The following is a 26,772-nucleotide window of genomic DNA, read 5'->3' on the forward strand; positions in this document are numbered from 1 at the left end:
ACATTATTTCTATATGTTGTTAAACATAAGTTTGCTCAGCCCCTTCCAATGTGTTAATATTAACCAGACCATAATCATCCCTCTCCGATTAGCCCAGGTAGGTTAATTGAATTTACCTAATCCAACAAAAAAAACTCTAAATGTTGAATCTATGAAAAGTCCTATAGGTCAAAAACTGGGCATTATTGATCAATCCGAAGATGTGTATCTCGCGGTGCGCGCTCCCGCGAGATACGCATCTTTTCGATGTGCACACTGGAAAATAAAGAGAAAGGTAGAAGGTGAAAAGTAAAATACCCTCATTAAAACTGAGCTGTCAACATCACCTGATAGTGTAGCTGGTGTGAGAGGCAACGCTTTGTCAATTTGATCGAACAATACTAAATGTCGAATATTATTAATGAGTAAAAGCTCTATTTAATTCTTTTATGCAGTGTAACGCAGTTATTTTAAAATGTAAATAACGTGGGTTTGTATGGGGATAATCCACTTTAACCGAGACAAGTGAGCAGAAATATGCCATGTTTTAAGATAAAACACACTATACTGCTTTAAGGGGCGGATATAATGTGTCCAATAAATGCCCTGCCTACAATTTTGAATGTTTGAAAAAAGATGAACGAAACGGCGTCAACAACCAGCAGAGCAGTGGGCGGCGTGCACGCGCTTCCCACAATGCACTCGCCGATCGTCAGCGGGAAACCAAAATGGCGAACGTGTTGGGGGAAAATGAACCGTTTGTTATTTTCTGAGAGAGGCACGAGCTCCGCTACTTTCCGCGATACACTTTGATATAAACGAGACCACCGAAGAAACGAGAAATAACCACCCATAACCCTTTTTATTTGTTTATTGCGCGAGTCATCTGTAAAAGCGGAGGTGACCGAATGAGGTATTGTTGTCATCATGTTGTCCTCCCGTTTAGGGGGGTGGGGAGGGGGGGAAAGGAATCCTGGTCCGGGTCCGACGGTCAGCGACCTGTCCGGAGTTAGCGGCTGTGCCCGAGGATTATGCATACGTAACAACAAGGCTCGTGTGCTCGTTGTATCTAATCTGATGAATGTAACCTGTTGTCTTTAATGCAGTCTTCCTCTGAGGTGGTTAATGACGAGGCTCACTCAGTATCCGAACAAAGGGAGTCCCAGATGGACGAGCAGGGGGCCAAAAGCACAGAACTACTTTAATATTAAACCACGATAAATAACATTAATTCATTTCTTGTATTGTGCAGTTAAACGTAACAATACTAAATACTGATTTGTATTGAAACTGTCCACTGTCTTCTCGCATGTTTAAATCAGCGTTTATGAAGCTGTTGATGGTAACTTCAGTGTTTCATTTTGTATCTGGAGGGATAGTTTGTGCATGAACTAGGCATGGCCTTGCAGCTATTTGAATGACTGAGTGGCTGTATTTGATTAGCAATTAGCACTAATTATGAGTACAACCACCTGCTGTTTGTGTCCAGTGCAGCGAAAATGGCATGTTTCATTAATGGTCAGCCTTTGTTTGTAAAGCTTATGTAAACCCATACATTGTGCCCCTGTATTCAACTTTCCTATTAGAAATCCCGGACGGTGTTTAAGTAGGGATGCACAGGTATAAGGCTGGATTATGATTCTAGTCAGCTGGTATCAGTAACAAAGTAATTTAAGGGATGTTAAATTGGAGGGCTACTGTTTATACCAACCAGAGGATTGTGTAAAAAACTGACCTTGATTCTGAACATAAGTTTTATGTTGTTGGTGAAAAGACCCTAGGAAAAGTAACTGTGCTGAAAGTGCGCTTATCACAGTTATTCTGAAATTCACTTCTAAAATTGTATCCAGGATGTTACTGTGAATACATTTCTGTACTTGCTGTTTTCTTATCCTTTCTACTTGTTTTATTTTTTCCAGAGACTCAGGGGTTGTGGATCACCTGTCTGTCCATCACAGAGCTCAAGCCCAAAGGCAGCAGCAGGCCCTGTCCTTGTCCCCCTCTCGCCTCTCTTTGAGGGAAGAGTATGGAGAGGACAGCATGTCTGACAGGTTTACAGAGGGACAGGACGTCTTGGCCCGGTGGTCAGATGGCTTGTTCTACTTGGGGACTATCACAAAGGTTAGTGTGAGGGGGATAGTCATTTTGGTACTATGAGCTTTCAGTCACAGTACTCCTAATCCGAAGGGTTATTACACAAATAGCTGGAATTTGGCACCCTGGATAGGCCTTCTGGCATGGTTAAAGTGCCCACTGGATTAACACTGTTGAGAGCCTTCAGGTGAAGAAATGTTGGCTTTTATTAATTATTTTAACTAATTTTACAAACCTTCAATTTACACTTGGCAGATTAAGTCATATGATGCAGAAATCCATTTTTTTTTAAATTCTGTGTTGTGACTTCCAATGTTTGATCCTGTGGTTTGCAGGATCAGTGTGTCCTTTCATTTATTGTTTTTGATGTGAAATGCCTGCGATAAGGCTGTGATGTTTAGATAAACTACATGTCTTTCTTCTACTCCTTCAGATAGATCTGGATAAGCAGCGATGCTTTGTGGTTTTTGAGGATCAGTCGAAGTCTTGGGTGCTGTGGAAGGATATTCAGACAGGTAAGTACTAAATGTTCATGTTTCCTGAATATCTGGGTCTTTATTATTGAACTGTAAGTAAACCGCCAAAAAAAGTTGCTATCATCTATTGTCTGGCAGCATCTGCGTTTTCTTATCTACAGTTTAATCAAGTATTTACTTGATTTTTTTATTTTTTTTTTGAGAGTTTTCTGCTTTCCACCCCCTGACTGCCTTCCTCTGGCTTATCTCATTACTCCAGTTGTTGGCAGTTAACTGTCCCTGGTGTCTGGCACCAACACAGCATCAGTGACAGAGCACACGCTGCATGGCCACAGTGTTGTAACGCTGATGTTAGAAGTGAACGGCAGTTAAAAGCCTTTTTTTATTTCCCCCTATCAGAGAATAAATGTACGGTACTTTCACATTGTCTAAACTTTACAGCCTAGTTTTAAGGACAAACGGTCAACATATTTGGAGAATATACAATCAGTGCTGATATTATAGGAAGTTAATTAAAGAAATACATTCTTATAGGCATATTGTGCTGTTATGAACATTTGTGTAAGCAGTCTCAGTTTCTTCTACCAAGTTGAGCCTAATAAATAGGGCTAAGTATTAAGTGAGCCAAAAGTACCTGGTCCAAATGAACATCTTCTGCACCCACCAAGGCATTATTAGCTTCAAGAAATGTCCTCATCCTCTGAAGTGGGCCTATCACGACTAAACTGTACATGCCTAAAGACTTTTTGTGCTGCTGAAAGTCCTTTGAGTTTGATGGAATTCAGTTGAAATTTAATTGTCAATTTTAAACACGTCAGCACTGTTAAAACACTTATAAAGCACACAGCACACATGTTGTGGCATTTCCATAGACTAAAGCCGGGAAAGATAACTGCATACAGGGGAAACACTGTAGTGACAAAGTAGATGAATTGCTGGATGTTGGTCTTTTACTGTGTCATGTTTTTCTTCTTTGTTAAATTCATTAGATGTGTATTATGTGTCACGCTGTTACATAGTTGACGCAGCTATCGGTGGAAACTGGGCTTAAGTGAGGGGCGTGGCTTTTCTAGTCTGTATAATCCATGCTGTAAAACTGCTGCAAGTGAAAGAGGTCTGACTCAGTATCTTCAATCCTGTCCTTATCAGGGGATGAAGATGACGAAGAGGATGAGGACGATGACATAGTGTGCTCCATATGCCAGGATGAAACTTCAGAGGAACCCAATGAGATTGTCATTTGTGACAAATGTGGACAAGGTACATTTGAATCTGTCTCTCGTCATGTATCACACAGTGAATGGAGTGCATTGCTTTTATTTGTGTACAAAGTATTCCAATCTGTTCTTTAATCATGCACAAAAATGAGCACTTTCACTCCTCCTCAGTGCAGCTGCATGTCAATGTGTCGATTTGTCATTTAGGCTACCATCAGCTGTGCCACTCCCCCATCATCGATGCCTGTGTCATCGACTCGGATGACAAATGGCTCTGCACTGAGTGTGCACTCGCTTCTATAACTAAGGTACAGCTTTGTTTTAGTATAACACGTCTTTTTATAAAGTGTATTTGCATTTCAATAAACTGGAGACAAGAGACTAAATGTTTCACAGCAGGATCATTCATGGAATAAATGCTCTAAATGCGTTTATACAGGTTTAACAACCATGTCGTCTGTTTGTTTTATAGAGAGGAGGTTCACACAGGAAGAGAGTGTCTGCCAAAGGTTTTCTGGAGCATGAGCAGCAGCAGCAGCAGCAGCAGCAGCAGCAGCACATGGGGCTGCACCTATCCCTCCCCTACGCTCTGGAGGAGCTGCTGTGGGACCAGGGCCACAAGACCAACAACCAGCACTGCTACTGCTACTGTGGAGGTCCAGGAGAGTGAGTAAAACATAGAGCAGACCTCAGAATCTGTTACACAACTTGACCCTGTGTTTTTTTTCTCCCCATTAGCTTGTAACACTGTCATTACGCGCTAACCTCTCTTCTCTTCTTCCCTTGCAGCTGGTACCTGAAGATGCTGCAGTGTGACACGTGTCAGCAGTGGTTCCACGAGGCCTGTCTTCACTGCTTACAGATGCCCATGCTCTATGGAGATAGGTGACTGTGCAGCCATGTAGATGTTTCATACTAATATAATCATACCATGTCTGTGGAGAAGACAGGGGTCAGATTAAACACCAGGGCAGCCTCACCACCACCACAGATCACTGTTCAAAGTATATTAAACCAAGGCCATTAGTAGCAGATGTGCTACAAAATGAGTGAATTCTCCCTTGTTGAAGGTATTAACCTTAAAAAGACAACAAACAGCTTTAGAAACAATATCAAATAACTCCAATGAATATTTCGAGGAGACGATGACAATTCTGTTGATGTTCATAACCTCTCTGTGTTCATTGTATTAGTGGCAGTGTAACTTTTCCTTTCTTATTCCCATATTGATTTTTTTTTGGAAACCAAAGAAACTGTCCACATTTAAAGTCTGCCCGTACGTTACCTAAGCGGAGGTTGTTTTGTGTTTTTTAGGTTTTATCTGTTCGTCTGTTCTGTTTGCAACGGGGGACCAGAGTACCTGAGCAGACTGCCTCTCTGCTGGTGAGTGACTCTCTTAATGGTTCTATTTATTCTGTTGTGGAAAAAAATTAGCATGTAATACAGTCAAAGGAGGTTTATTTGAAATAATTTTATTTAATTACATACATTGCCCGTCATGCACCATATGCCAGGGTCCCCAAATCAGGTTCAGTCCGACATGTATCTTGCTTCTTTTTTTTTTTTCTTCACACCAGCAGTTCCACTATTCTCACCATTGCTTCATCTTTAAACTCATACTGCTTCCACTAAAACATTTTAGGGACGATGTCACACACCTGAGCTTGTACAACCTGAGTGTGATCCACAAGAAGAAGTACTTTGACTCTGAGATGGACCTGATGACATACATCAATGATAACTGGGAGCTGCTGCAGCTGGGGGAGGTTAGGAAACTCACTTCTGATTATTCACATTATTTTTGTTGCACTAGTTTCATTTCTTAAGATCAGAGTTAAGTCTCTATTTGCATTTACCACTGAACATAAAAACAAAAAAAATATTTACGTAGATGAAATTTACAGTCACATCTACGAGCGCCTGCTTAAGATTTGTCTAACACTGTAAAAACTGCCAGCCTGTTACATGACAGCTGCTTTCTTTTGATATGTGACTGTTGAATCCCCCACTTCTGTTCCCCCCCCCATCTCCCCGTGTCTGCAGCTCGCCAACACTCCGAGATCAGAGCGATATGAAAGGGTTCTTGAGGCATTAAACAACAACAGCAGCATGTGAGTGTGTCCTTCGTTGCTTTGTGTTCATCCCTATATATATTTTTCTTGACCGGAGTCCATCTGTGACCCTCACCCTGACACGTTTCTCTCTTCTAGGTTCATGTCAGGGAAGGAGGTGAAGAAGAAGAAGCACTTGTTTGGACTGCGACTCCGTTCCCCTCCTGCCCCTCCCAACTCTGATGAGCCGAGCAGCAGAGTGATGGAGAGGGCTTCCCACGAGATCACCATTAAGGGATGCAAGCCCACCAAAGCCCTATCTGACATGAGGTGGGATGGAAAGAATGAAATACATATGAATGGAGTAATTGTTAAAAAGACTATACCGTGACATTGATACCCCTCAACAGCCCAAATTGTAATGTAGTGTAATTTGCCCTATTTTTTATTCTATGATGTTTTTCACTTTGGTTTCCTGAAGTGGGGCTGCATCATTTTGTTTTTAATGCACAACTGTCAGTACTGTTTTGAAATGTTGTTATTGTTGCTCTAGAAGTTGCAGTACTTTAACCAATGGCACAGAGAAGAAAACGAAGAAAAAGAGGAAGCAAGGGGCACATTCGCTGTCTAAACCACAACGCTCCACTGAACTCTTATCCCAGGTGTGCAAGTGTGTCTGAGCTCATGCACGTTAAAATGTCAAACCCCTACTTTAGCCGGGGATGTTTGAATTGAAACACACTGAAAACACTACAATTTGTCTCGTCACTGACAGGAATTGAGAAAACCTCTCCCACTGGAGGCCCACACATTGGATCAATTCACCTCGATCAAGTAAGCGAGCAACTCTGATGCACAAACCTGTTCTGAAACAGTTGTGGATATTCTTCTCTGTAAATGTTGCAGTGGTACTGCTTGGGCTGCAGCTCATTATGTTTTTTTTTTTAATTTCTCAATGAATGAACAGGACGTGTGAAGTTGTGATTGACAATTCATGAACCGACTTGATTATTTCTGCATGTTTGTTTGTTTAATCCTGCTGTCTCTTTCTTACGTTCAACCTAACCCTTATCACTAGGAAAGAGAGATCTCTGCTGTCCTCAGATGTGGAATCCATAGGGGCCCTGAGCACCACAGAAACTACCTCAACTAGCATTTCAAGACAGTCTAGGTATGTCTGATATTGCACATTTGCTTCCTTCTCACACCAGTAACCCTATTCAGCCGACAGACGGAGAAACACCAATATCCACAAACATTTGGGTCTATGTGTCAACCATTGGTGAATGGATTTGCCTGACAATTTGTAGGGACGTGGTGCTTGATCTTCCGACTTTTCCTCGTATCACATTGAGGTTAAAATAAGCCTCTTTTTTTTCTTTTTTTTTAAATAAAATGTCTCAGAATATTGTCCTAAAAGGAGGTACGGATATTTCTTTTCTCCTCGAGACTTACAGTTAAAAAGTTAAACACTCACAAGGTCTAATACACGCTCTAATATATCTGTTTGCAAAACTATTTACATCACATCACAACTATTTACACACCCATAATGCTGTAGATGATCAATGTGCTCTCGCATGCCTGACACCTCAACCGGACCCAAAGTGAAATAACCGTTCTGCTCTAAGAGCCCATGCCGGGCTTTGACCTGGAAGTTGTAACAGCATAAATGTGCAGCATAGCAGAACTCGAGTTGTGAGTTGTCTGCCTTTGGATAACGCCATCAGCTCTAAGGATAGCTTGCATGGGATTTGTATCAAATTGAGCAGTAGTAAGTGAAAAACACTTTTTTTTCCCCTTCCCCCCCATCCAGCCTCTGTAGCTCCAGCAAGACCCGCACTACAGCCAGCACCATACCTGTTTCTGCTCCACCCTTAAAAAGGAAACGTGGGCGACCACGACGGGCCCTACAGCCACCCAACCCAGAAATCCCCCATCCCATCAACGCTGACCCGGACCCATCAGCTACAGAGGTGCTGAGCCCACTCCCAGGGCTTCACTCTACAGACATAGTTCATGGCATGGACCCCAACAGCCAGCTCTCCCACCTCAAGAGCTCCATCAGCAGCTATTTTGGAGCAGCAGGGCGGCTTGCTTGTGGGGAAAAGTACAAAGTCCTGGCACGACGGGTCACCCTGGACGGCAAGGTGCAGTACCTGGTGGAGTGGGAAGGAGTCACCGCCTCCTAGACTGCTAATCGTCAACATGATTTCTGAGCAGCGACTACAGGAGGTTTACGGCTGTGCTGAGGACAAATATCACAGCAGGCATTCAGAGCATTAACTGATATATGCCTTTGTTTAGTTTAGAGAGGAGCAAGTCTTGCCTGATAATCTCACTGTAAAAACCTTTGTAGGTCGTTGCAGTCCAGTGAGCTCATGACTTCATGCATACGTGTCTTGTTCATGTTTAAAATATTGTTATTCAGATGTCATTAGATCACATTTTTGTTATTCTGCTTCCAACTCCAATATCTGCTTCAGTTGACAGAATTTTAGAGGTAAATGCTTGATCACTGAACTTCATGTGGAGGCTTACAGTGACTTGTTAATTGTGCGTTGTTTTAAATTCAGTGATGTGCTTTAATTTCCAGACCAGTTCAGTAAAAAACTACTTGCTTTTTGAATGAATGTAGTTGGTCAGACATTACGTCTTTGAATCATGGAGAATGAGCAAAAGACAAGTTATTTTTTAATTTCACATCATGCATTGAACAACGACGTGTGTTTTGGTTAACATGTATATTCTTTAATTTCTTTATAAACAAATGTGTTAATTTACAACCATGTCCCCTTCCTCTCTAGTCCCAGCTTTGAGTATCTGTTGTTGCCTCGAGCAGACATATTCGTCAGTTGTGTTTCAGAAAGCGTTCTCATTTGTGAGCAGTTCAGGAGGAACTAGAAACAGGACAGATGTGCTGCTGTGAATGTTTATTTTATATAGAATTTAACTACATTTATGATTTTTTTTTTTTTGTCTTACATTCTTTCTCGTTTACCTTTTTCTGTTGAGCAGGGCAGTTGTCTCTAATTTCTGATTTATTTTTTTAGTATTGATTGCACATCAAAAATCTGTCAGGCTGTCATCAATGGCAGCATTTTCATCAAGTGCTCATTTTTTTCCCCATTAATTCTGTTTTACTTTGATCCTAACTCTGTGTAAACTTACATGTGGTATTATATAAAAACAACCTCTCCAAAAGGAGTGCAATTTAATTGCATAAATGTTCAGAAGCCCAAGAGAAAATATCCCAACCTTTTAATTTGAAATTTATAATCAGATTGTTAACCTCTGAAATCTTTAAGGACCTATTTAGTTTTAACTTTATCTGATAGTTATTCATAAAATAAAATGTTGATATTATGAATGTTATATACCCATTTCATATTAAGATTTGTTTTGGTGTTTCTGCTGCCTATGCAAAGTCCAGGATAATGTTCTTCAGCTGTATAATTTGGCCATGTGGCTTTACAACAGGGAATTATGTGATAATTAAACTGTTGTATTTCCTTTTTTATGTGATGGGTGAAAACAAATACATTGATATCTCAAAACACACTTGGATTTTAACAGTCATGTAGTCTACACACTCAGGATATGCCCTAAAACTTCACTGCAATATAAAGGCCATCATTTACAGCTTGATGGGAAGTTTTGATTTAAGTTATTCTCAGTGTTTTTGGTCAGTATTTAAATGTAATATGCTGCATTTTTCCATATTGCCCCCTCCATACTGGTATGTATGCATGTTTCTTTTCTAGCAGCAAAATTAAATTTGTAGTACATTTTTTTTACTGCTACACTTCCTTATTCAAAATGAGTCAGATAACAACCACTGGAAAACTAATGTGCTGTATGTAAGGACTAAAGGTAAATGTTTAGTTTGTATGGCTATCTGTATTATGGGACGTTTGTGGTTTTGTACACATGGACAGACCTTTTTGACATTGATACCTCTTCATTGTATGGATGTAGTCATTGAGTTTGAAGCTTGTCACTTCTGTTCAGCCGGTGTAACATGTTTCTATCACTGGCTTGGCAGCAGGCTTCTGTAGCCAAAGAACGCAACCTCTGCTTTGTCTCCTTGAGATTCTTCTTACATTTTTATACACCATGATATAGGTTTGACGTGTTACTTCTGAACCTGTTTAGTAAAAAGATAAATAAAAGCCGATATTTTTAACTGTTGTCGCCTTTTTTTTTTTTTTTTTTTTTTCAAACTCCTGGTCGTTGTTTCTGTCAACGCAACCGTTTCCAATGAGACAGTAAGCACCACTGTTCGCGGCTTCTCTTATCGTCACCTCTTTCAACCAATTACTTCACGGGCAGTTTCGTCTAGGCCAATCACAGCATGCGTTGTTAAAACATGGGCGGGGCTAACATTTACAAACTGTCCTGCCTGCTTCCTTACGTCTGACTGAACTGGAAAGTTTTAGGGGTAGTACACTTAATATTTTAAAGTCTGTAATACTAAATAATGCTCAGTATGACAAGACAATAGATTGTGTGCCCAATTCAAATCTTAAATGTTTTCTTTTGGTATCATTTTCTCTAAAGTAGCGATAACTCAATTTTAGTCACCTGTTGATGCGCCGAGCATCTTTGTTTACATTTAGCGAGCGTAGCTATGCTAGCTAGTTTGTTTGCACTAGAATACAAAAACAAACAGTGCTGTATCATCTAAACATTTGCGCAAGCGGGAAATATGGCTTAAAGCTGATAGGATGGCCTATTAGTTGAAGTCAACTAGTCTGAAGATGTGGGTAGTTTAAGGAGTGCGCTTTGACTGACGAGGGTCAGTCTGCAACAGAGGAGGTAAAGTAACTGAATAACACGAACAAAGTCAAAACAGCTGATGATTTATACACTTATTTATTTTCGAAGTCTATGTATGGTGAATCCCTAATCAATCAGTCTCGGTATGCCCTCTTTAGTCGATCACCTGATGATCCTCCAGCCCAGTCAGACTGTGTTGGTCAGAAGAGACATGCTGTTCTTGGTACTTTAACCTCCTCCAACTCGAGGGTAAGAAACAAGTTTCTTTAAGTGCTTGAGTCATAACAGTGAAAGACAGCCTGTCAGATATGCTGCACATCATCTTCTCTCATACAACATGGTATGTTCTTATTTCTTTGTGTGTAGAAAACATTTTACTTCTCCCCTATCAAGAAGTTAAAGTTTACTTTCACCTACACTGTTTCTCACTTACATTTACATTACACTTACAGCTTTAGTAGCAATACATGACTGAATATTATATGGGCCAGGTTAAGAATGTGAATGTGGTCTAAAGGGTATTAGCTGTTTGTTAGGAGATAGGAAATCAGATATAATGCATGACCCTCTTTATGTCCTTCACAGTACGCTGTGCATACCATTTATGCAAGAATCATCAACAATAAACGTGGCCTGGATTACATCTTAAATAATAGGTAGTGATGGAATCTCCTCTCTCAAACCTCCTTTTGTTTGTACCTGTATGCATCCCTCCCCTATCAGTCAGCCAAAGAGCCCAGTAGAGATGGAGTCTTTTACTGCGCGAAAGAAGTCGGGCTTTCTGCGTCAGGAGAACGCTTGTCTGAGTCTACAGAACGAGCAGCTCATCAGTGACCTTGATGCGGTGCAGTATGAATTGGCCTCTTTCAAGTCACAGGTATTTCATCCATCAACACACTTAACTCTGTCTCTTGTGCTTTGTGTAGTCTGTGTTCTTCAAGTATTTTGTTGAGCCATTGGCAAAATATTTTTCCTCCACTTGAAATGTTTAGTTACATCAAAGACAGTACAAATAGAAATCTTGTTATGTAAGCAGAAACAGTATGTGACACACTGCTTGGTGTGTTTCTTCATCTTTAGGCTGGCCTGAGGAGCTCCAGGATCGGAGTTAACAACAATGTAGCTTTCATGAGTGAGCAGATTCATCAGCTTGAAGAAGAGCTGGAGGCTCAAACCAAAGATCTAAAGTAACCACAGACATCAAGTTCTTCTTCTGCTTTTATATCTCTGTTTTTGTAGTTGCTGTATGGTAGTGCCACACTTATTTTGACATTCATTTTACATTGATGTGAATATTATGGAATGTGCTGGGGGGGTTTTGTTTGTTTTTTAACCAATCATGGTACTAAAATGTCTTATAGTCCTTTGTCATTATCCTTGTTGTTCAGCCTTTTGTCTTTTTCTTCAAGCTTTGACACGTCATGCCAGCTGTTTAACCTGCTGTAATATTTCTAACACATGTTGTGTCTGTTTCCCAGGGCAGCAGAGCTGAAGGCAGAGTGTAGCCAGGAAGCAGCTGCTCACAGTGACATTGTGGTGGCTAATCTCACCGAGGAGCTCAGTACACTGAGAGAAGAGCTAGTCAACACTGCAGCACTGGGCAAACGGTGATTCACCTATCTGGGCTTTGATACTGCACATAGTTTCAATCCATCTGGTTTAAAGTGTAAAACAGATCTGGTTGTGTTTTGTGAGACAGCATGAACACCATTTGTATTTTTGTCAAATTTAGTGTGATAAAATGATGGATTTATTATTTTATGTTCCCTACAGGTCAGAGCAACAAAGGAACCAAGCACTTCAAAATGCTGAGAAACTTAAAGAAGCATTCAAAGATTATAAAGCCACAATTTCCATTAAAGTTAATTTGGTACATTTGATTATATTAAAACATTTTTATGATTTAAGAAAATCTTTATTTTTTTCGTTGCATGCTATAGCCACATGTTTCCATTTGTTTTAAAGTTGATGGAGAGTGAGGGCAAACTGAAAGAGAGTCTCATCGAGTGTGACAGAGAAAAAGAGGAGCTGGAAATGAAGTGCACCGTGTTGGAGAGAGAAAAAGTTGAGCAGAACCAAACAATAAGGTACGCATCTGAGATTTGATATAGCATTGCTTCAGTAGTTTTGTCGAACCCGTTGGAATATTTCAGAAGAAGTAGCTTTTCTATTTTCTGGTTGACACATTTTTATTCCAATCCTGTCTGCTTCCCAGCCGGCTGCAGGACAGGGTGAGGCAGGCTGAGTCTGTGGCTGCTGGCTCTAAAGCTCAGCTGGAGGAGGCCGAACGAAAAACCTTATACCTGGAAGGGAGGCTTAAGGAGCAGGGAGCAGAGTACAGAGAGCTGGCCTCTCTGCGAAAGCAACTGGAAGAGTTGCAGAATCTGACCCAAAGTCAGGAGCACAGGATGGCCCAAACCCACAGAGAGGCTCAGCAGAGTCGGGCAGAGCTGGCCAGCCTTGAGGCAACACTGACCCTGCTGCACCTACGAGAGGTGAAGGATAAAGAACGCTGTTGTTTTTGTTCCTTTGTCACATGATTGTTTTTAAACATCCCACAAAGTTTAACCCAGGGGATTATGACATGAACGGTTTACTTGTTTTCCAAATACTGTGATCTTGTGGAAGGTGTGACGTCTTTGCTGATGTCATGTATTTTGTAATTTCAGGCTGCTGTTGGGGGGGCGCTATGCATTAGGCCCTGCATGTTGCCTCCAATGGACTTAACAGGGACTGCACACCTGCTGAAGCCAGGTACATAGACGAACCCTTTAGGCTTTGTTGTTAAGACAAAATTAAGCTTTAATATTTTCAAGTCAGATGCTCTTGTTTTATGCAAGATTCCACATCACCGGCTATGTTTTTGTTATTTTACGTCCACTTCTTTTCGACTGAGATTTGTCTTTTTATAGGAAAACCTTTTGAAAGATTAAAATGTCATATAACAAGCAGGAGGGACCCTTTCTGAATCCTTGTTTTTCATTTGAGGTGTCTATATGTGTCTTGGTCCAAAAAGTACAAAGTACAGTAGGATTTGGACCCACCATTAAAAAAAGACACCTTTAAACCTAAAGAAAACTTTATGCAACATAGTCATTTGTTAAGCAATGCCAAAAAAAACTCTATAGGAAGTCACAGAAAAATCAGCACATAGCACATATCTGTCATTTGATTCTTCCCATGTTGCTCAATCATGGCAGGTGAAGGTTACCAGCAGCTGTTTCGAGCACTTCAGTCGATAGAAGCCGAGCGGAACAAACAGAACAACCTGGTGGAGCGGCTTCAAGAGCGTCTGAGCAGAGCTCAGGAGGAGATCTCCATCCTGCAGGGCTCCATGGCTCAGAGAGCCTCCCACTACCAGAGCCTCCACACTGAGCTGCTGGACAAAGTCAGCCAAGCCACAGACACCGAGAAGGAGGTGACATTCTTCTCGCTTCCATGATCAATTTTTGAAATCAGTTTATTCCTTACAACGTTTTTTGCTTAAAGATAAAAATGTAATCTGTTTTCACAACCCTTTAAATATTATACAATATCTAAGGCTTAAAAAAATTGGATGTGTACTGTAAATAAATGTTAATTAGGCTGTATGAATACTTCATCAAGCTGCAGAGCATTGTTTTTCTTCTTACAGATTTATGCCCTTATTGTTTTTTTCCCCCGTCTGTTTCACTTCAGTTAAAAAGAAAAAGTGCTCGTGCTGCTGCACTGGAGAAACAGTTACAGGAGAAAACCTCGGCCTACAGCCAGGCTGCACTGACCAACACCGAGCTGGAGAACCAGCTGCAGGTACTACACATGGTGTTGTTGAGATATTTCTCCTTTTTCTCTTATCACGACATCATGACACCCCTGCCACACATTCTTTGTTTGCCACCTGTTTCTTGTAAGACCAAAAAAAATAATAATCTTAGAACTCTTTTGATTTTATTTGTACTTGTTCTTATTCCAGGAGAAAACCAGCACCCTTCAGCATTACCAGTCACTTATGACCAAAAAGCAAAAGGAGTATCAGCAGTCTTTGGAGAAGTGTAAAAACTCTCACTCTCAACAGTTCAACGAGCAACAGCACAGAATAGAAATGGTACAACTCTGTCTCTCTCTCTATCGCTTCAGTGAATCTCTACAGCTTAAATCTGCTACAAGTCACTTTCACAGTTCATCTGAAATCTTTTCAACCAACCAATGGTCTTGATCTCAAAGGACAAATTTAGCTGTTTAAAGGAACAGATCAATAAACCACTCATCTATCGCTAGTGGTTTAGGCTAGCCTATAATGTAGATGAAACCTGTGACTATTTTTTTTACACTCTGTATTACCCAATCAAAATGAAAGGAAAACTAGACATTTCCTTCACTAAATAACAGAACTGTCTGACCTGCAGTTGCAGTTGTCTGTGGAGGAGGCTCAGTCGAGCGTGTTGGAGATGGAGCAGGAGCTGAGCTCTCTCCAGAGGGATCGAGACGATGCTCAGAAAGCAGCTCTGCTACTTCAGAGCTCATTGGACCAGCTTACACAGGTCAGGACATGCATCATAGTGTGTAGGACCCTGTAAGGTTTGTCTTCAGTTGATGAAGCACAATCAGTATTTCAGACTTTGTCAAAGGAACAGAAAAATTATGATTAATCCCCATAATGCACTGGCAGTCCTAAATGTGTTATGATGTATTTACAGCAGAAGCAGGTTGAAGAAAGAGTCAGCGAGGAGCTTCAGCAGAGTTTAAAAAAGCAAGAAGCTGAGTCTGCTACCAAGGTTTGAACAAAGACATGATTTCACAAAGACTAACACAAGTGGCTTAAGTTGAACTCCACAGAAACATTGTGAAGTCTTGTGTTTGCTCATCAGGTTCGCGAGCTGCAGTCGTCTCTGTCAGCGTGCAGAGAGGAGCTGAGCTTATACCGGCAGCGGATGGCGGAAGTGAAGAAGAACTACGAGAGTGATCTGCACAAGAACATCGATAAGGTGCACCGCCACGTGCATAGACACAGTTTGCTAGATTTAACGTAAGCACTTCTGTTTTTTAATCTCCAACCTCCTCGTGGACTGCTCTTGTCTTGTCTCCTCAGGTTTCCTCCCTGCAGGAGAAGCTCCACAGTGCAAGTCTAGCGTGTCAGAGCTCCAGTGAGCAGAACCTGCAGCTGCAGCTTTCTCTGCAGCAGCAGCAGACCATGCTGGCTGAGAGCACGGCTCGCATCTCTGAACTGGAGGAGAGTCAGAGCCAGCTGCAGACCGAGGTAGGCAAGTTCATGAAGATCTGAAAACACCATGATTGGAGTGTTTTTGAGTTCAATTCAATTAAAAAAAACCTTTATTTGTCCCTGTGGGGCAATTCAAAATCTATGAAATCTAAATCTAATCTAGTGGAATGGAATGTGTTTATGTCAACTCCACGGGTGGAGTTATTGTAGTGAATAGACAGTGATATAAAAAAATAAAAAGCTTTTCCTCCAAAGCAAAAAGGCGAACTAAAAAATATCAAACTGTAATATTTAATGATGTAGTTCTGCTTCTTGATTGTGATATATATAAGTTAGGGATGGAGTCACAAATTAATTACACATTATTTAAGGCACTACAGCAAATACGAGTCAGATAAACCAAGATTACAAATGTCTTTAAAACCTCGATTTTTTTTTTTTCTTCCTTTCTTTAAGTCCGGGCATCATGCTTTTTAGATTTAATGTGCGTCTTAGCCGTGCAGTGTGCAGAGAGGCAATTCTGTTTATCATGGACCAATCTGCTGCTCCCAACATGACACTACCTGGGTCCCCAACTTCAGGGTTTTTTCCCTGATTGCGGTTGCACAAACTGGCTGACTTTGTCTTTAAAGCACCATGTCAACAGCAGGCCAGCCTGTTTGATATATACCGTTTCTTCGTCCTTCTCTTATTACAAACGCTGATTGACTGATTCTTATAACTTTAATACACATCCATCTGTCTTCAACTCTGCTGTGGGGGTTTTCAGAAGAATCATTGAAGACGATTATTAAGGTCCCATCCTGATTTAACAGGTACAGTGTGACATGTCACGGCTGTTTATACCTGTACTGTGTATGTACGGCCTAACAGGCAGATGTGGAATCTCCTCGACATTGCCTCTATCACAGATGTAATAAATCTGCATCATTACTTCTTCTCGAGTTTGTGATTCCATTTATAGATCAGCACATTGGATGGTACTCTCTGTCCGTAACAGCCAACAGAGCAGAATAAACACCATTCAGTGAGAAGGGCTGAACATAGAGGCTAGCATTCAACATCCATGACAATCTGATCTGGGCCAACGACACACGTGTGTTGAAGTTAAAGCCAACATTTTGAGGCTCAAGAGGAGACTCCTCTTAATGTTTTGACTTTTATTTAGCTTCCAAGAAATGTCCTTTCACTTTTTGACATTCCTCGACATACTGTAGATATTTGAAATAAGAGGTGAAGAAATATGTATGAGAAGTTTTTGTCCCATAATTGTCTTAATGCTATGGTTTTGTTCAATATATGGTGGCTTCTACTCATTGTTAATGAATGTCCACTGTCTGTGTTTCTTGACTTACTGTGTTAAAATGATGTGAATCAGTGCCCCATGTAAGGAGGCTACAGTCCTCCAAGCGGACGGCCTGGGTTCGAATCCAACCTCTGGCTCCTTTCCCGCATGTCATTCCCCACTTGCTCTCTCTCTGACTCTATCCCCTGTCCTACTTCTAAATAAAGGCATAGGGTTGGAAAAGACTAAATAAATAAAACTAATTGGAGGAACTGAGAGTGTATCAGGTGTTATTATCGATGTAGTTAAAGCATAAGAACGCCCAGGGATGTTGAACTTTCTTAACTGTCAAACCCTGCTCTAAAGACCATATTTAGCATGTTATCATTTGATGTGATCATGTGAATTTCCACAGATTGGTTTCCCTGAGATCAATGGACGACCTGTTGTTTTGTGTTGAGGAGACAAATCATGACGGATGCTGCTGGGGTTTGTGTGACTGTGTGTAGGTTTCCAGTCTGGAGCAGCAGTTGGAACGAGCCCGGGCCGCTCTGCAGGAGGAGTTAAGGATCAGAGAGCAGGAGGTGCAGGAGAGAGACAAAGACCTGCAGGAGACGAAGCAGCAGAACACACAACTCTCTGAATCCGTCTGGTAGGACATCTGGACACACGGCAACACACACTTAACACTCTTATTGTTCCGAACTGGATTTAAGATAACAAATCTTTGGGAACATATAACTAACGTATAACAGGCCAAATGTTTTGGAAGAAGTTTTTAGTAAATGTTATCTAATATCGTCCTGCAGCTATTTGAAGCTGTATGTATGGGGCTTTTGTTGGTGACTATTTTCTAAAAGAATATTCTTGCAAGTATCTCGACCTGCAGCAAAGGCAATCAGCCTCAACAAGACAGTGGGACAGTCTTATGACTGCACCACATCAACGTGTCTGTAGGCATAAAGCAGCCCTTCCCTTCTTTATGCCCCATTGGACATGAATATATAAATGTGGGTCTTTCCCTGGGACAGGGAGGAGTGTTCATTCATTCATTCTGCAGAGCTGCTGTTCACTTTGGGACATTTTAAAAGCTCTACATGTTGCGTATTTAATAATGCCATCCAAAGGCACGTTTGTGTAGCTCCGCTTAGCTGCTTCAACAGTCGTGGAGGGATTTCATTTTCTTGGCCACAATGGGGGCTGTGCTCACATTAAGGTGAGGAAATGGACACTTTTAATGCATTGTGTTTAATGTTTTCTACTTTTTCTGTAGCACATTGTCCCTCTATTGCGTCACGAAGAAGTCGACTTGTTTTTCTTAATTTACGACCTTTTAAATGCTTTTCAAGAGCACTGATTGTTGTGTTTGTGTTCTACTCTGTGTGTTGTCTGCAGCCATCTGAACTCGGAGATGAAGGAGTGTCAAGGGGAGCTGCGGTCCAAGGAGTCAGAGCTGAAGCGTCTGAGGAGGGACATCGCCGTCAAGATGTCTCACATCAGCCGCATGGAGGAAACTGTGCAAAACTTGACGAACCAACTTGAAAGAAAAAATGATATCGGTGTGTTACAATTTCAAAACACAGTTGCGTTGCTATTTTTTATTTATTTTTTTTAATCCTTGCGCTCCTTTACTAAATGAATTTTTTTTCTTCTTTTTTGACCTTTACCAGTGGTGGACCTGGAGGAGAAGCTCCATCGCTGCGATGCTGACAGACTCTTCAGCGTTCAGCGGGTCCAGGTCCTGGGAGGACAGCTTCAGGACGTGCGTCGAGAGTTGGCCGACACTCTGGAGCAGCTACAGACACTCAGAGACGTTCTCCAGAGAACACAAACCACCGCAGACGAACGGCAAGAGACGGTGGAGAAACTGACTTTCCAACTTAGGTGAGGAAACTCTATCACAAGAAATATATTTGTGCACGCAGGGGCGAGCCAAAGAACGAAACCATGTTCGGACCAATCTGTGGTTGAATCTACATTTTGTATTAAAAGGACACCGACAGTCACACCAACACAGCCATACATCCTGCCATTGTTCCAGTGTTCCTTTTGAGCTCTCTAACTTTTTATGTACTTCACCTTTTTCACATGAATTTATGATGTTGTTTTGACAAAACATGTTGCTGTTTGAATGTATGAAATACTGTGAATTTCATTTATAGTTTTTAAGTTATTTTTTATAATTGAAGGTAAATATTGTGTAATGTGTCATGTCATGTTGTTATTCTGACTTTAACATATATTTCCTGCTTTGTGATGTTAATATTTGAAACATGTCACTGACTAAGATAAAACCTGTGAAACACACTTTGTGCAGATATTGTACATCAAGCACTCAAATGAACTCAGACATGGATGAATCATTTCCTTTACTCAAAAAAAAAAGAAAAGACATGTCACTACATGGTAAATCTTATTCATGAGTAATAACTCCATCTGATCCTTCAGATTTTCTTAAAAGTAACTGTGAGGTCACAATGAGGCGAGTCATTAGCAGCAGGAACAGGCAGATGCTCGATACAGAAAACGCCCTTTAGAAAAAGAACATAGCTGTCGTATTAACAGACCTGAGCTGTGGTCAGAAGCCCCGTTCACACAATCAAGTTCTGTAATGTCATCTTGAAAATACTCAACCTAAAGGTCAATCTAAAAATGCTAAACAACAAACTCTTGTAGAAAGTCATCTAATGATAATCCCTGTATTAAGAAACAATCAGACAGTAAAAGCTCTGTCTCCCAGTCATGCACCTTAAAGCCACTTCTTTCATTTTTAGAAACCATTCATTCAAATAGTGTGTGTGTGTGTGTGTGTGTGTGTGTGTGTTTGTGTTTGCATGTGTGGCTTTACAGTGAGACCCAGAGGGAGTTGGAGGAGAGAACTAATGAGGTCTTAGACATGGACAATGCTCTGAAGGAAAGACAGGGGGAGCTCCAACAGCGAGCACAGCTGGTACAAAACATTCACCAACAAATATTTTCCATTTTATTTTAATAACCCTAACTCTTTTCTATGTTCTATCTATCCATCTTTTATTGCTTTTATAAAATGTAACGTTGCCCCTCCCCACGGCTATTCCTGTCGTCCTCAGCTGGCCCAGCTGGAAGTGGCCATCCGAGATCACAAGCAGGAGATGGAGAGGAAGGTGGAGGCTGCTCAGCAGAGCCTGGAGGCCAGAGAGAGAGAGCTGAGAGACACACAGAGGGAGCTCGCAGACAGAAACATGAAGGTCAGGAGCGGCCACAGAATAAGAAGGCTGAACTTGTGACAAAATATTTACATGGTTTATCAAACCTTTATTTATTCTCGAAAGGACACTGAGGTTTCTGTCATTTCCAGACGAGCCACTGAAAACAAGCAGCGTTAAGTTCTGCTGGTATTTTTCTATCCCTTAAGGTATCAAATTAAAGAGCCGTCACATTACCTGCTGGTTTGTCACGAAACACAAATGAACTTATGCTCAGATTAATGGCTTAATCTTTCTGTTAGTGTGTTGATGGTGACCAGTGTGTATCCATATCTGTCTGTTCACTTGATATGGCCTCAAATCAAAGGCTGCAGTAATTCATTATGAACAGTTAGATTTTTTGCTTCCTGATATTTCAACCTGAGTTCTGCCCTCAGATATCTATGTGGGCCACATAACGGTGGTGTCTTACTTATTTTACAATTCCTATATCTGGATAGATATCAGTAGTTAAGAAAAAAAAACCAACTTTACTCAAATATTTTTTAATATAAAATTAGAATTAAAACTGAATGTACATACTGATGGTCACAATTCTTTATCATCAAAGAGGAAAGTCCTGACGCTGTAATCCACATTATAAAGAGTAACTATTAGACATGATTGTGACGACACCCTGTGTGAAGCCAGTCAACGGCAGATTTGAAAGGTGGGCTGGATTTCAGCTCAATGGTGCGTCCTGTGTCTTGCAGCACGAGTGCCTCATCAGCTAACCTCAACTTGTCGAATGACTATCTGGCATGCTGGTCATATATGTGCACACACTGGCCCAATCAGAGCAGAGCCACAAGCTCTCCCTAACTACCTGGCTTTTTTTTTTTTCTTTTTTTTTTTTTCCTAATTTCGTCTGCACAGTCTGGCAGACGGCTTCTTGAAGCACCATGACAACTGCAGGCACGTCTGTTTGGTGTCTCTTCCCCCTGCTTTAGTGAAAGATTTGAATGAGAGAAACAGTTGCTGGAAACAGCTACAGACTCTTACCTGCCAGGGAATATTCTTTATGCTTTGAGCTCGCCAGTTAACTTGTGTTTGATGATGAGTGCAAGAAAGCAAGACTTTTTGATGGCGTTTGTTTTTGCTCCTTGCATAATAGACAACTGAAACACATGTAGATCTGACCTAAACTTCTGTCCGTGGGATCGTTCAAAGAAAACTTGACATGTGACGACTCTTCTATGTCCAAAAGGAGTTGTCCAATTTCTTAAAAAAACAGTGAATAAATTCCCACGTACAAGTTATAAGACTACAGGATAGATGTGCTGATTGTTTCCCAAAGTTTACAGAATGAATAAATAAATACAACTACTTGTCTGTTATTATGTGAATAACCAGTTATCAGGCTCATGTGTGTGTGTGTGTGTGTCATGTGATAGGAGTCCCAGGAGCTCAGTCAGCAGCTGAGTGTAAGTCAGCAGAAACTTCAAACCGTACTCCAGGAGCTTGAAGAGACTCGATGCGTCTTTGAGGCTTTAAGCCGAGAATTAGAGGACACAAAGCTGCAGAACAACGACAAGGTGAAGTCCACGCACATTCACTCATTCTTTACTCAAGTGACAAGAAGAAGTTGTAATGCATCTCCTGAGTTTGTTGCCTCATCGACAAAACACATTTTAGCACGTTTAAAATCTCAAAGTTTCATTAGTTAGTTTTCTTTATTAAATATCAAATAATCCATTTTGTCCTGGTTGGATGAGACAGACTCTACTGCAAACAACAGGATTTAAGGGAATAGAAAAGACTAAATAAGACGTGGATCTTTTCTTTGTGTGTGTTTGCAGGAGGTCCAGCTGAGCAGCGTGGAGGAGGAGCTGGCTCTGAAGGAGGCTCGGTGGCTCCAGTTGGAGGCCGATCTACAGAACACGATCTCCTCTTTGGAGGTGGAGCTGGAGCTGGAGCGGGAGAGGCACAGCAAGGAGGTGCTGTAGCTTCACCGCCGCCCTCTAATTCTTTACACCTGTTCTTCAAAAGTCCTTGAAGGGTTGATTTTTAAAATTGAAAACGTTATCAAAGAGGGATTCTGACGCTGCACAGAAGTCATCAGCTGTCCTGCAAATCGTGGCTGAGCCTTTGATCAGTTTAGGACCTTTTCTTTTATAAACTTGTGTTTTGACTCGGGGTGGAATTTACAATATGATATTTGATACATGACCCAGGATAACCACAGTGTCACAACACAGGATCTCTGCGATAATGAATTTACTGCAAGACAGTCCGAATGATAATCCCAACATTTAAAAAGAAAAGTGCAGAATGAATGTGTTCACAGCAATTTAGTGTCAGTTTCACCTTTTTTCCAGCTTCATGTCTTCTTCTTCATTCCGCTTTCAACTTCTCTCTGGGCCAGTTAACTTGTGTCAGTATTGCCCTCATTCATGATGTAAGTTCCACTATGAGGAGTGTGAGTGTGAGTTCCCTCTTTTTTCCCACCTTCAGTTCCTCTTATTACTCTTTCTTCCACAGACTGATGATGAAATCTTGATTTCTGCTCCTACTTCTATTTATTTGAGTTTCACCATTCTTCTTATGGTGCTGCTTCTATACATCTCTTGTGCTGCTACAACCTGTTTTCCAACCTCATCAAGCTGCACATCAACTTATAAATAACAAACTGTGTCTGCCCCCCCTCCTCCCCAGCTGGAGTCGGTGCAGCAGACTCGAGGCCAGCTCCTGAAGGTCTCTGAGCAGATGTCCTCCACCTTGCGCTCCTCCCAGGAGCAGCTCGCGGCTCAACTTCAGCAGAGCCAGAAGCAGCTTGAGCAAGTCAAGGGCGAGTATGAACAGACCAAAATCAAGATTGACCAAACTGAGACTGAGCTGGAACGCACACGCAGCCACGTCATTCACCTCCAAGCGCAGAGAGACCACACTCAGACTGAGCTCCTGCAGAGTAAAACCCAGCTCGAGCAAACCAGAATCCTGTACGAGCAGTCCAGAGCCCAGAACACTCACCTCCATGCCCAGCTGGAGCAGCTCAGCGCGCAGTTGAATCAAGCTAGAGTGCAGACAGCCGAGCTGAAGGGCCAGCTCTGGGCCTCTGAGAAGAAAATGGAAACCTCCAGTGAGTCTCTGCTCATCAAGGTAAAGTCCTTAAAGGTTGTGAGTGCTTTTCAAGGGTTGTTGTTGATATTTAGTTTTTCTTAAAGATTTGGGAGGGTGGGTTTGGGGGGCTTATATATTACCCCGTCCCTTCTCTTTCTGTTTCTCTCTGTTAGTTTACACAGTGGTGACTTTCGTCATCAGGAAAGGACTGACAAATATGCCTTGGTTCATACACCCAGGTAAAGTCTTTATGTGTGACCTTGTCTTTCTGCAGGAGTCTGAGGTGACACGTCTCCAAGCTCGACTCTCCAGCCTGGAGAGAGCAGCAGACCGCCAGAATCTGTTCAATCACTCTCTCTGCCTCCCTGCTATGTACTCCTCACAGGGCTCCTCTTCTTCTCACTCCCCTCAATCGTCACCCAGAAAGTCACAGACAGCTGCTGTGACTTCTAACGACCCTCTCTCTTCTCCCCTGTTCTCCCCAACACTACAAACAACACGCTTGTCGCCCCGTCCTCAAACACACCATCAGCCCTTCTCAGCCCCTTTTTTATCAAATCAAACTTGTGATTGGTTGCAGAAGAGCAGCATCGACTCCTCTCTGGATTTTCCCCCGAGTCTAAAGGCCACACTGAGGGAATTAAGCAAACAGCCACTGGAGTCGACCTCCCCCTCTGCCTCGTCTTTCTCCACAGACACAGTGGACCACAGCTGGCAGGGCCTCAGTGCCGCAGAAGCCACCGCCACCCCTGACCTCTCCTTTAATCCGCTCACGTACATGCTGGACAAGAATGACGACAGAGACCTGCAGGAAGAAGATGAGGAGCAGACGAGTGAGTGGAGGAGGGAGTCTGTGAACACTCCGGTGCCTGAGGAGGAGATGAGCACGAGTAATCTGAAGGGAATGATGAAGTTCGTTAATCAAACGTTGGCAATGCAAGAGGACCCGACTTTGTGGAGCTCCACGGGGATTTCACAGAGCAGAGGCTGCCTCACACTGCAGGTTTAACTACACTGCTTTCTCATGTGAAATTATGAGCAATTTAAAGGAACTTGATCTGAAACTACATAGATAATGGTTTCTTTCACTTTAAGTAGAAATAAGGAACATGCTTTTGTTTCAGCTCCTCCAGTGTGTATTATATATTTTATATTGTTGATTTAAATCTTTGTGTTCTGGACAGGTGGGAGTACAAAATCAACACCTTTTTAAGACAAAACCTCAAGGTTATGGAATCATAAATAGTTGATGTACATTTATAAACTTAGTTTCATCTTTCAACAACAAGGAAGTCATTATTTCTGTATGGTTTCTTCAAATGTCTGCCGCAGGGTCAGTGTCCAACAATGAGATTTACGACACCAAACGGCTATTGTTTACATTTCCGCAGCGAAGTTTTACAGAGTGGAATGTTAGCCAGCTAAAAAAGAGGCAGAATCAAAGTGTTCATTCGAGAAACTTGTACACATGTCCAGGAAAGAGATCAGGTTTATTGATTTTACTACTTGGGCCACCAAAATCAACATGAAATAGTTCCTGATATCAATCAGAATGAAGCGCACACATTTAAAAGGACGTGTTTTTTTTCTATCACTGATGGATGTTTTCGTTTCCCTTTTTTTTAGAGGGAAGTCGAGGAGCCATGAAGCATGGTTGCCCAGCATGTTATGAGAAAAGAAGAAGATGAGAAGGGCTGTTTCCACTGGCTCACCGTGGGTCAAAGTACATCTCATAGAGTCCTTCATTTATGAACCACGTCATAATACTGAAAAGTAAATTATCTCTACTTTGCAGACTGTGAGGATGTTAGCAATACAGTATAAATGTAGCATTTTACGTTTTATTTTTGTTGTATTTTACTGATATTTATATTTTCACACAATTTTAAATAAGCTGAGTGAATAAATGGTTTTTATGCAGCTTTTTCCCTTTTTTTTATGTTTTCATTCCTCTTCCACTCTTCTCAGTTATTTTCCAGACAGTTGTTAAGCCCGTCTTTAACCAACATCTGTTTAAATGTTCCCATGCTGCTGCAGTCTGAGGGCTCCACTTACCAGAACAACTGGCAGCTCCTGGAGAAGAGCTCTTGGCTCTGGACCTGGTGGGGTTCATGCTGAATCTAATGCTGACTCCAGCTGGCTAGAGTGGATTTGGCACTCCCATGTTTGATTACATAACATGGACATCAGAAATGTTTATATTTTTATTTATATGTATTTTTATTTGAATGAGTTCACAGAGGTTTGCAGATGAAAGAAATTTGTAGGGGCAACAGCTGGCCCAGCTCTGTTAAACAGGAACATAATCTGCCTACCAACTCTACCGTTGCTGCTCCCACCCTCTGGAACTCTCTCCCAAAAACACATTTTAGACTCCTCCACTCTCACCTCCTTCAAGAAATCTTTAAAAAATCACCTGTTCAATATCTCCTAAAACCACTAAGTCTCATCCTTCCCCCTTACAATCGTTGTTTTTGTCAAAGCGTCTTTGAGTATTTAAAATAGCGCATTATAAAAAAGTGTTTTTATTATTAAGTTGGTCTCTGGTTGATGGCCAACATCAGGACTACAAAGTCTCGAAGATGTTACAACTGTCAGCCAAAAAATAGTCCTTTACACCCTTGGTAATACAGTGAACTGTAGTTCTTGTGTTCCTGTAAGATTTAGCAAGCTAGACAACGCTGGTTAATATTGGGCTACAATGTTTCCCTTTGGTGTGTATTTGTATCTCTAGTAAGAGCCATGCTAGCTGTAACCCCCAGTTAGTTACAAGTCATTGTGCTAGGCATGACTAACGTCAATGTTGAATATTTTATTCATGTTTTCAAACATCCTTTTCCCATCATATCTTGCTTTTAAGTAGAGCCCGACTGATAAATCAGTCTGCCGATATTAACGTATCAAGTGACTATCTGTATCGGCTAACTTTATTGCAGATACACATCAATATTACTTGATATATTCTGCAGTCAAATAGCATTTATTTGAGTTTCATTTAACTACTGTGAAGTGTGGTGTCATCGGCAGGAAGTGAATGTTATTATTTGTTACAGTTTTATGGTGTCTTATAATCCCGAAAGGGATGGGTCCTAATTTGGACATGACACAATAATAAAAAATTCATTCATTGGTTCATCACTTATTATCACAGTGTGAAGTGGTGATGCACAAACGTGCAGTTTGTTTTTAGTTGAGTGACCATCTTGTCTTCATTATCCTGTACATCTATTCCCCAATGTTTTATAACTACATTAGATGGATTCAAAGCAGGGTAGGTAATTTCCTCCAATAATACTTTATAAGTTTTTAGTTCAAATGGTTTTTATGTCTTGACAGTAATTAAGATCTTATGTGCTCTGATAAAGGAATGAAGAAAATCGTCATCTGTAGCAGCTGGAAGCCTGTAA

General features: G+C 41.3%; 2 protein-coding genes across 4 annotated transcripts; both read left to right on the forward strand.

Annotated features, from left to right (window-relative positions):
• Positions 1 to 628: 628 nt before the first annotated feature.
• Positions 629 to 10,003, forward strand: mtf2 (metal response element binding transcription factor 2). Of its 2 annotated transcripts, none has more exons than XM_079347427.1 (15): positions 629 to 892; positions 1,899 to 2,100; positions 2,507 to 2,588; positions 3,699 to 3,809; positions 3,974 to 4,074; positions 4,239 to 4,432; positions 4,556 to 4,651; positions 5,081 to 5,149; positions 5,409 to 5,532; positions 5,810 to 5,877; positions 5,977 to 6,147; positions 6,371 to 6,479; positions 6,593 to 6,651; positions 6,896 to 6,988; positions 7,634 to 10,003. In XM_079347427.1, the coding sequence occupies exons 1-15, from the start codon at positions 888 to 890 to the stop codon at positions 8,007 to 8,009; spliced, it is 1,860 nt and encodes a 619-aa protein (XP_079203553.1). In that variant the 5' UTR covers positions 629 to 887; the 3' UTR covers positions 8,010 to 10,003. The 2 variants fall into 2 exon arrangements, with proteins under 2 accessions (XP_079203553.1, XP_079203552.1); XM_079347426.1 differs by lacking the exon at positions 629 to 892 and adding an exon at positions 1,457 to 1,599.
• A 546-nt stretch (positions 10,004 to 10,549) lies between these two features.
• On the forward strand, positions 10,550 to 25,285 carry ccdc18 (coiled-coil domain containing 18). Of its 2 annotated transcripts, XR_013779388.1 has the most exons (27): positions 10,550 to 10,635; positions 10,755 to 10,845; positions 11,320 to 11,473; positions 11,677 to 11,783; positions 12,075 to 12,203; positions 12,370 to 12,466; positions 12,562 to 12,683; positions 12,812 to 13,091; positions 13,266 to 13,350; positions 13,797 to 14,014; positions 14,275 to 14,385; positions 14,549 to 14,680; positions 14,982 to 15,116; positions 15,273 to 15,350; positions 15,444 to 15,560; positions 15,665 to 15,832; positions 17,591 to 17,733; positions 18,477 to 18,640; positions 18,752 to 18,965; positions 19,932 to 20,031; positions 20,171 to 20,308; positions 21,700 to 21,840; positions 22,105 to 22,242; positions 22,961 to 23,404; positions 23,640 to 24,368; positions 24,698 to 24,853; positions 24,992 to 25,285. XR_013779388.1 is itself a non-coding variant. In XM_079347400.1 (26 exons), exons 3-26 carry the CDS (start codon positions 11,342 to 11,344, stop codon positions 25,010 to 25,012), a joined length of 4,143 nt encoding a protein of 1,380 aa, XP_079203526.1. In that variant the 5' UTR covers positions 10,550 to 10,635; positions 10,755 to 10,845; positions 11,320 to 11,341; the 3' UTR covers positions 25,013 to 25,285. The 2 variants fall into 2 exon arrangements, 1 of the variants encoding a protein (XP_079203526.1); XM_079347400.1 differs by lacking the exon at positions 24,698 to 24,853.
• Positions 25,286 to 26,772: the final 1,487 nt, after the last annotated feature.

The sequence above is a fragment of the Symphodus melops genome, assembly GCF_947650265.1.
Source record: "Symphodus melops genome assembly, chromosome: 7".
NCBI classification, from domain to species: Eukaryota; Metazoa; Chordata; class Actinopteri; order Labriformes; family Labridae; genus Symphodus; species Symphodus melops.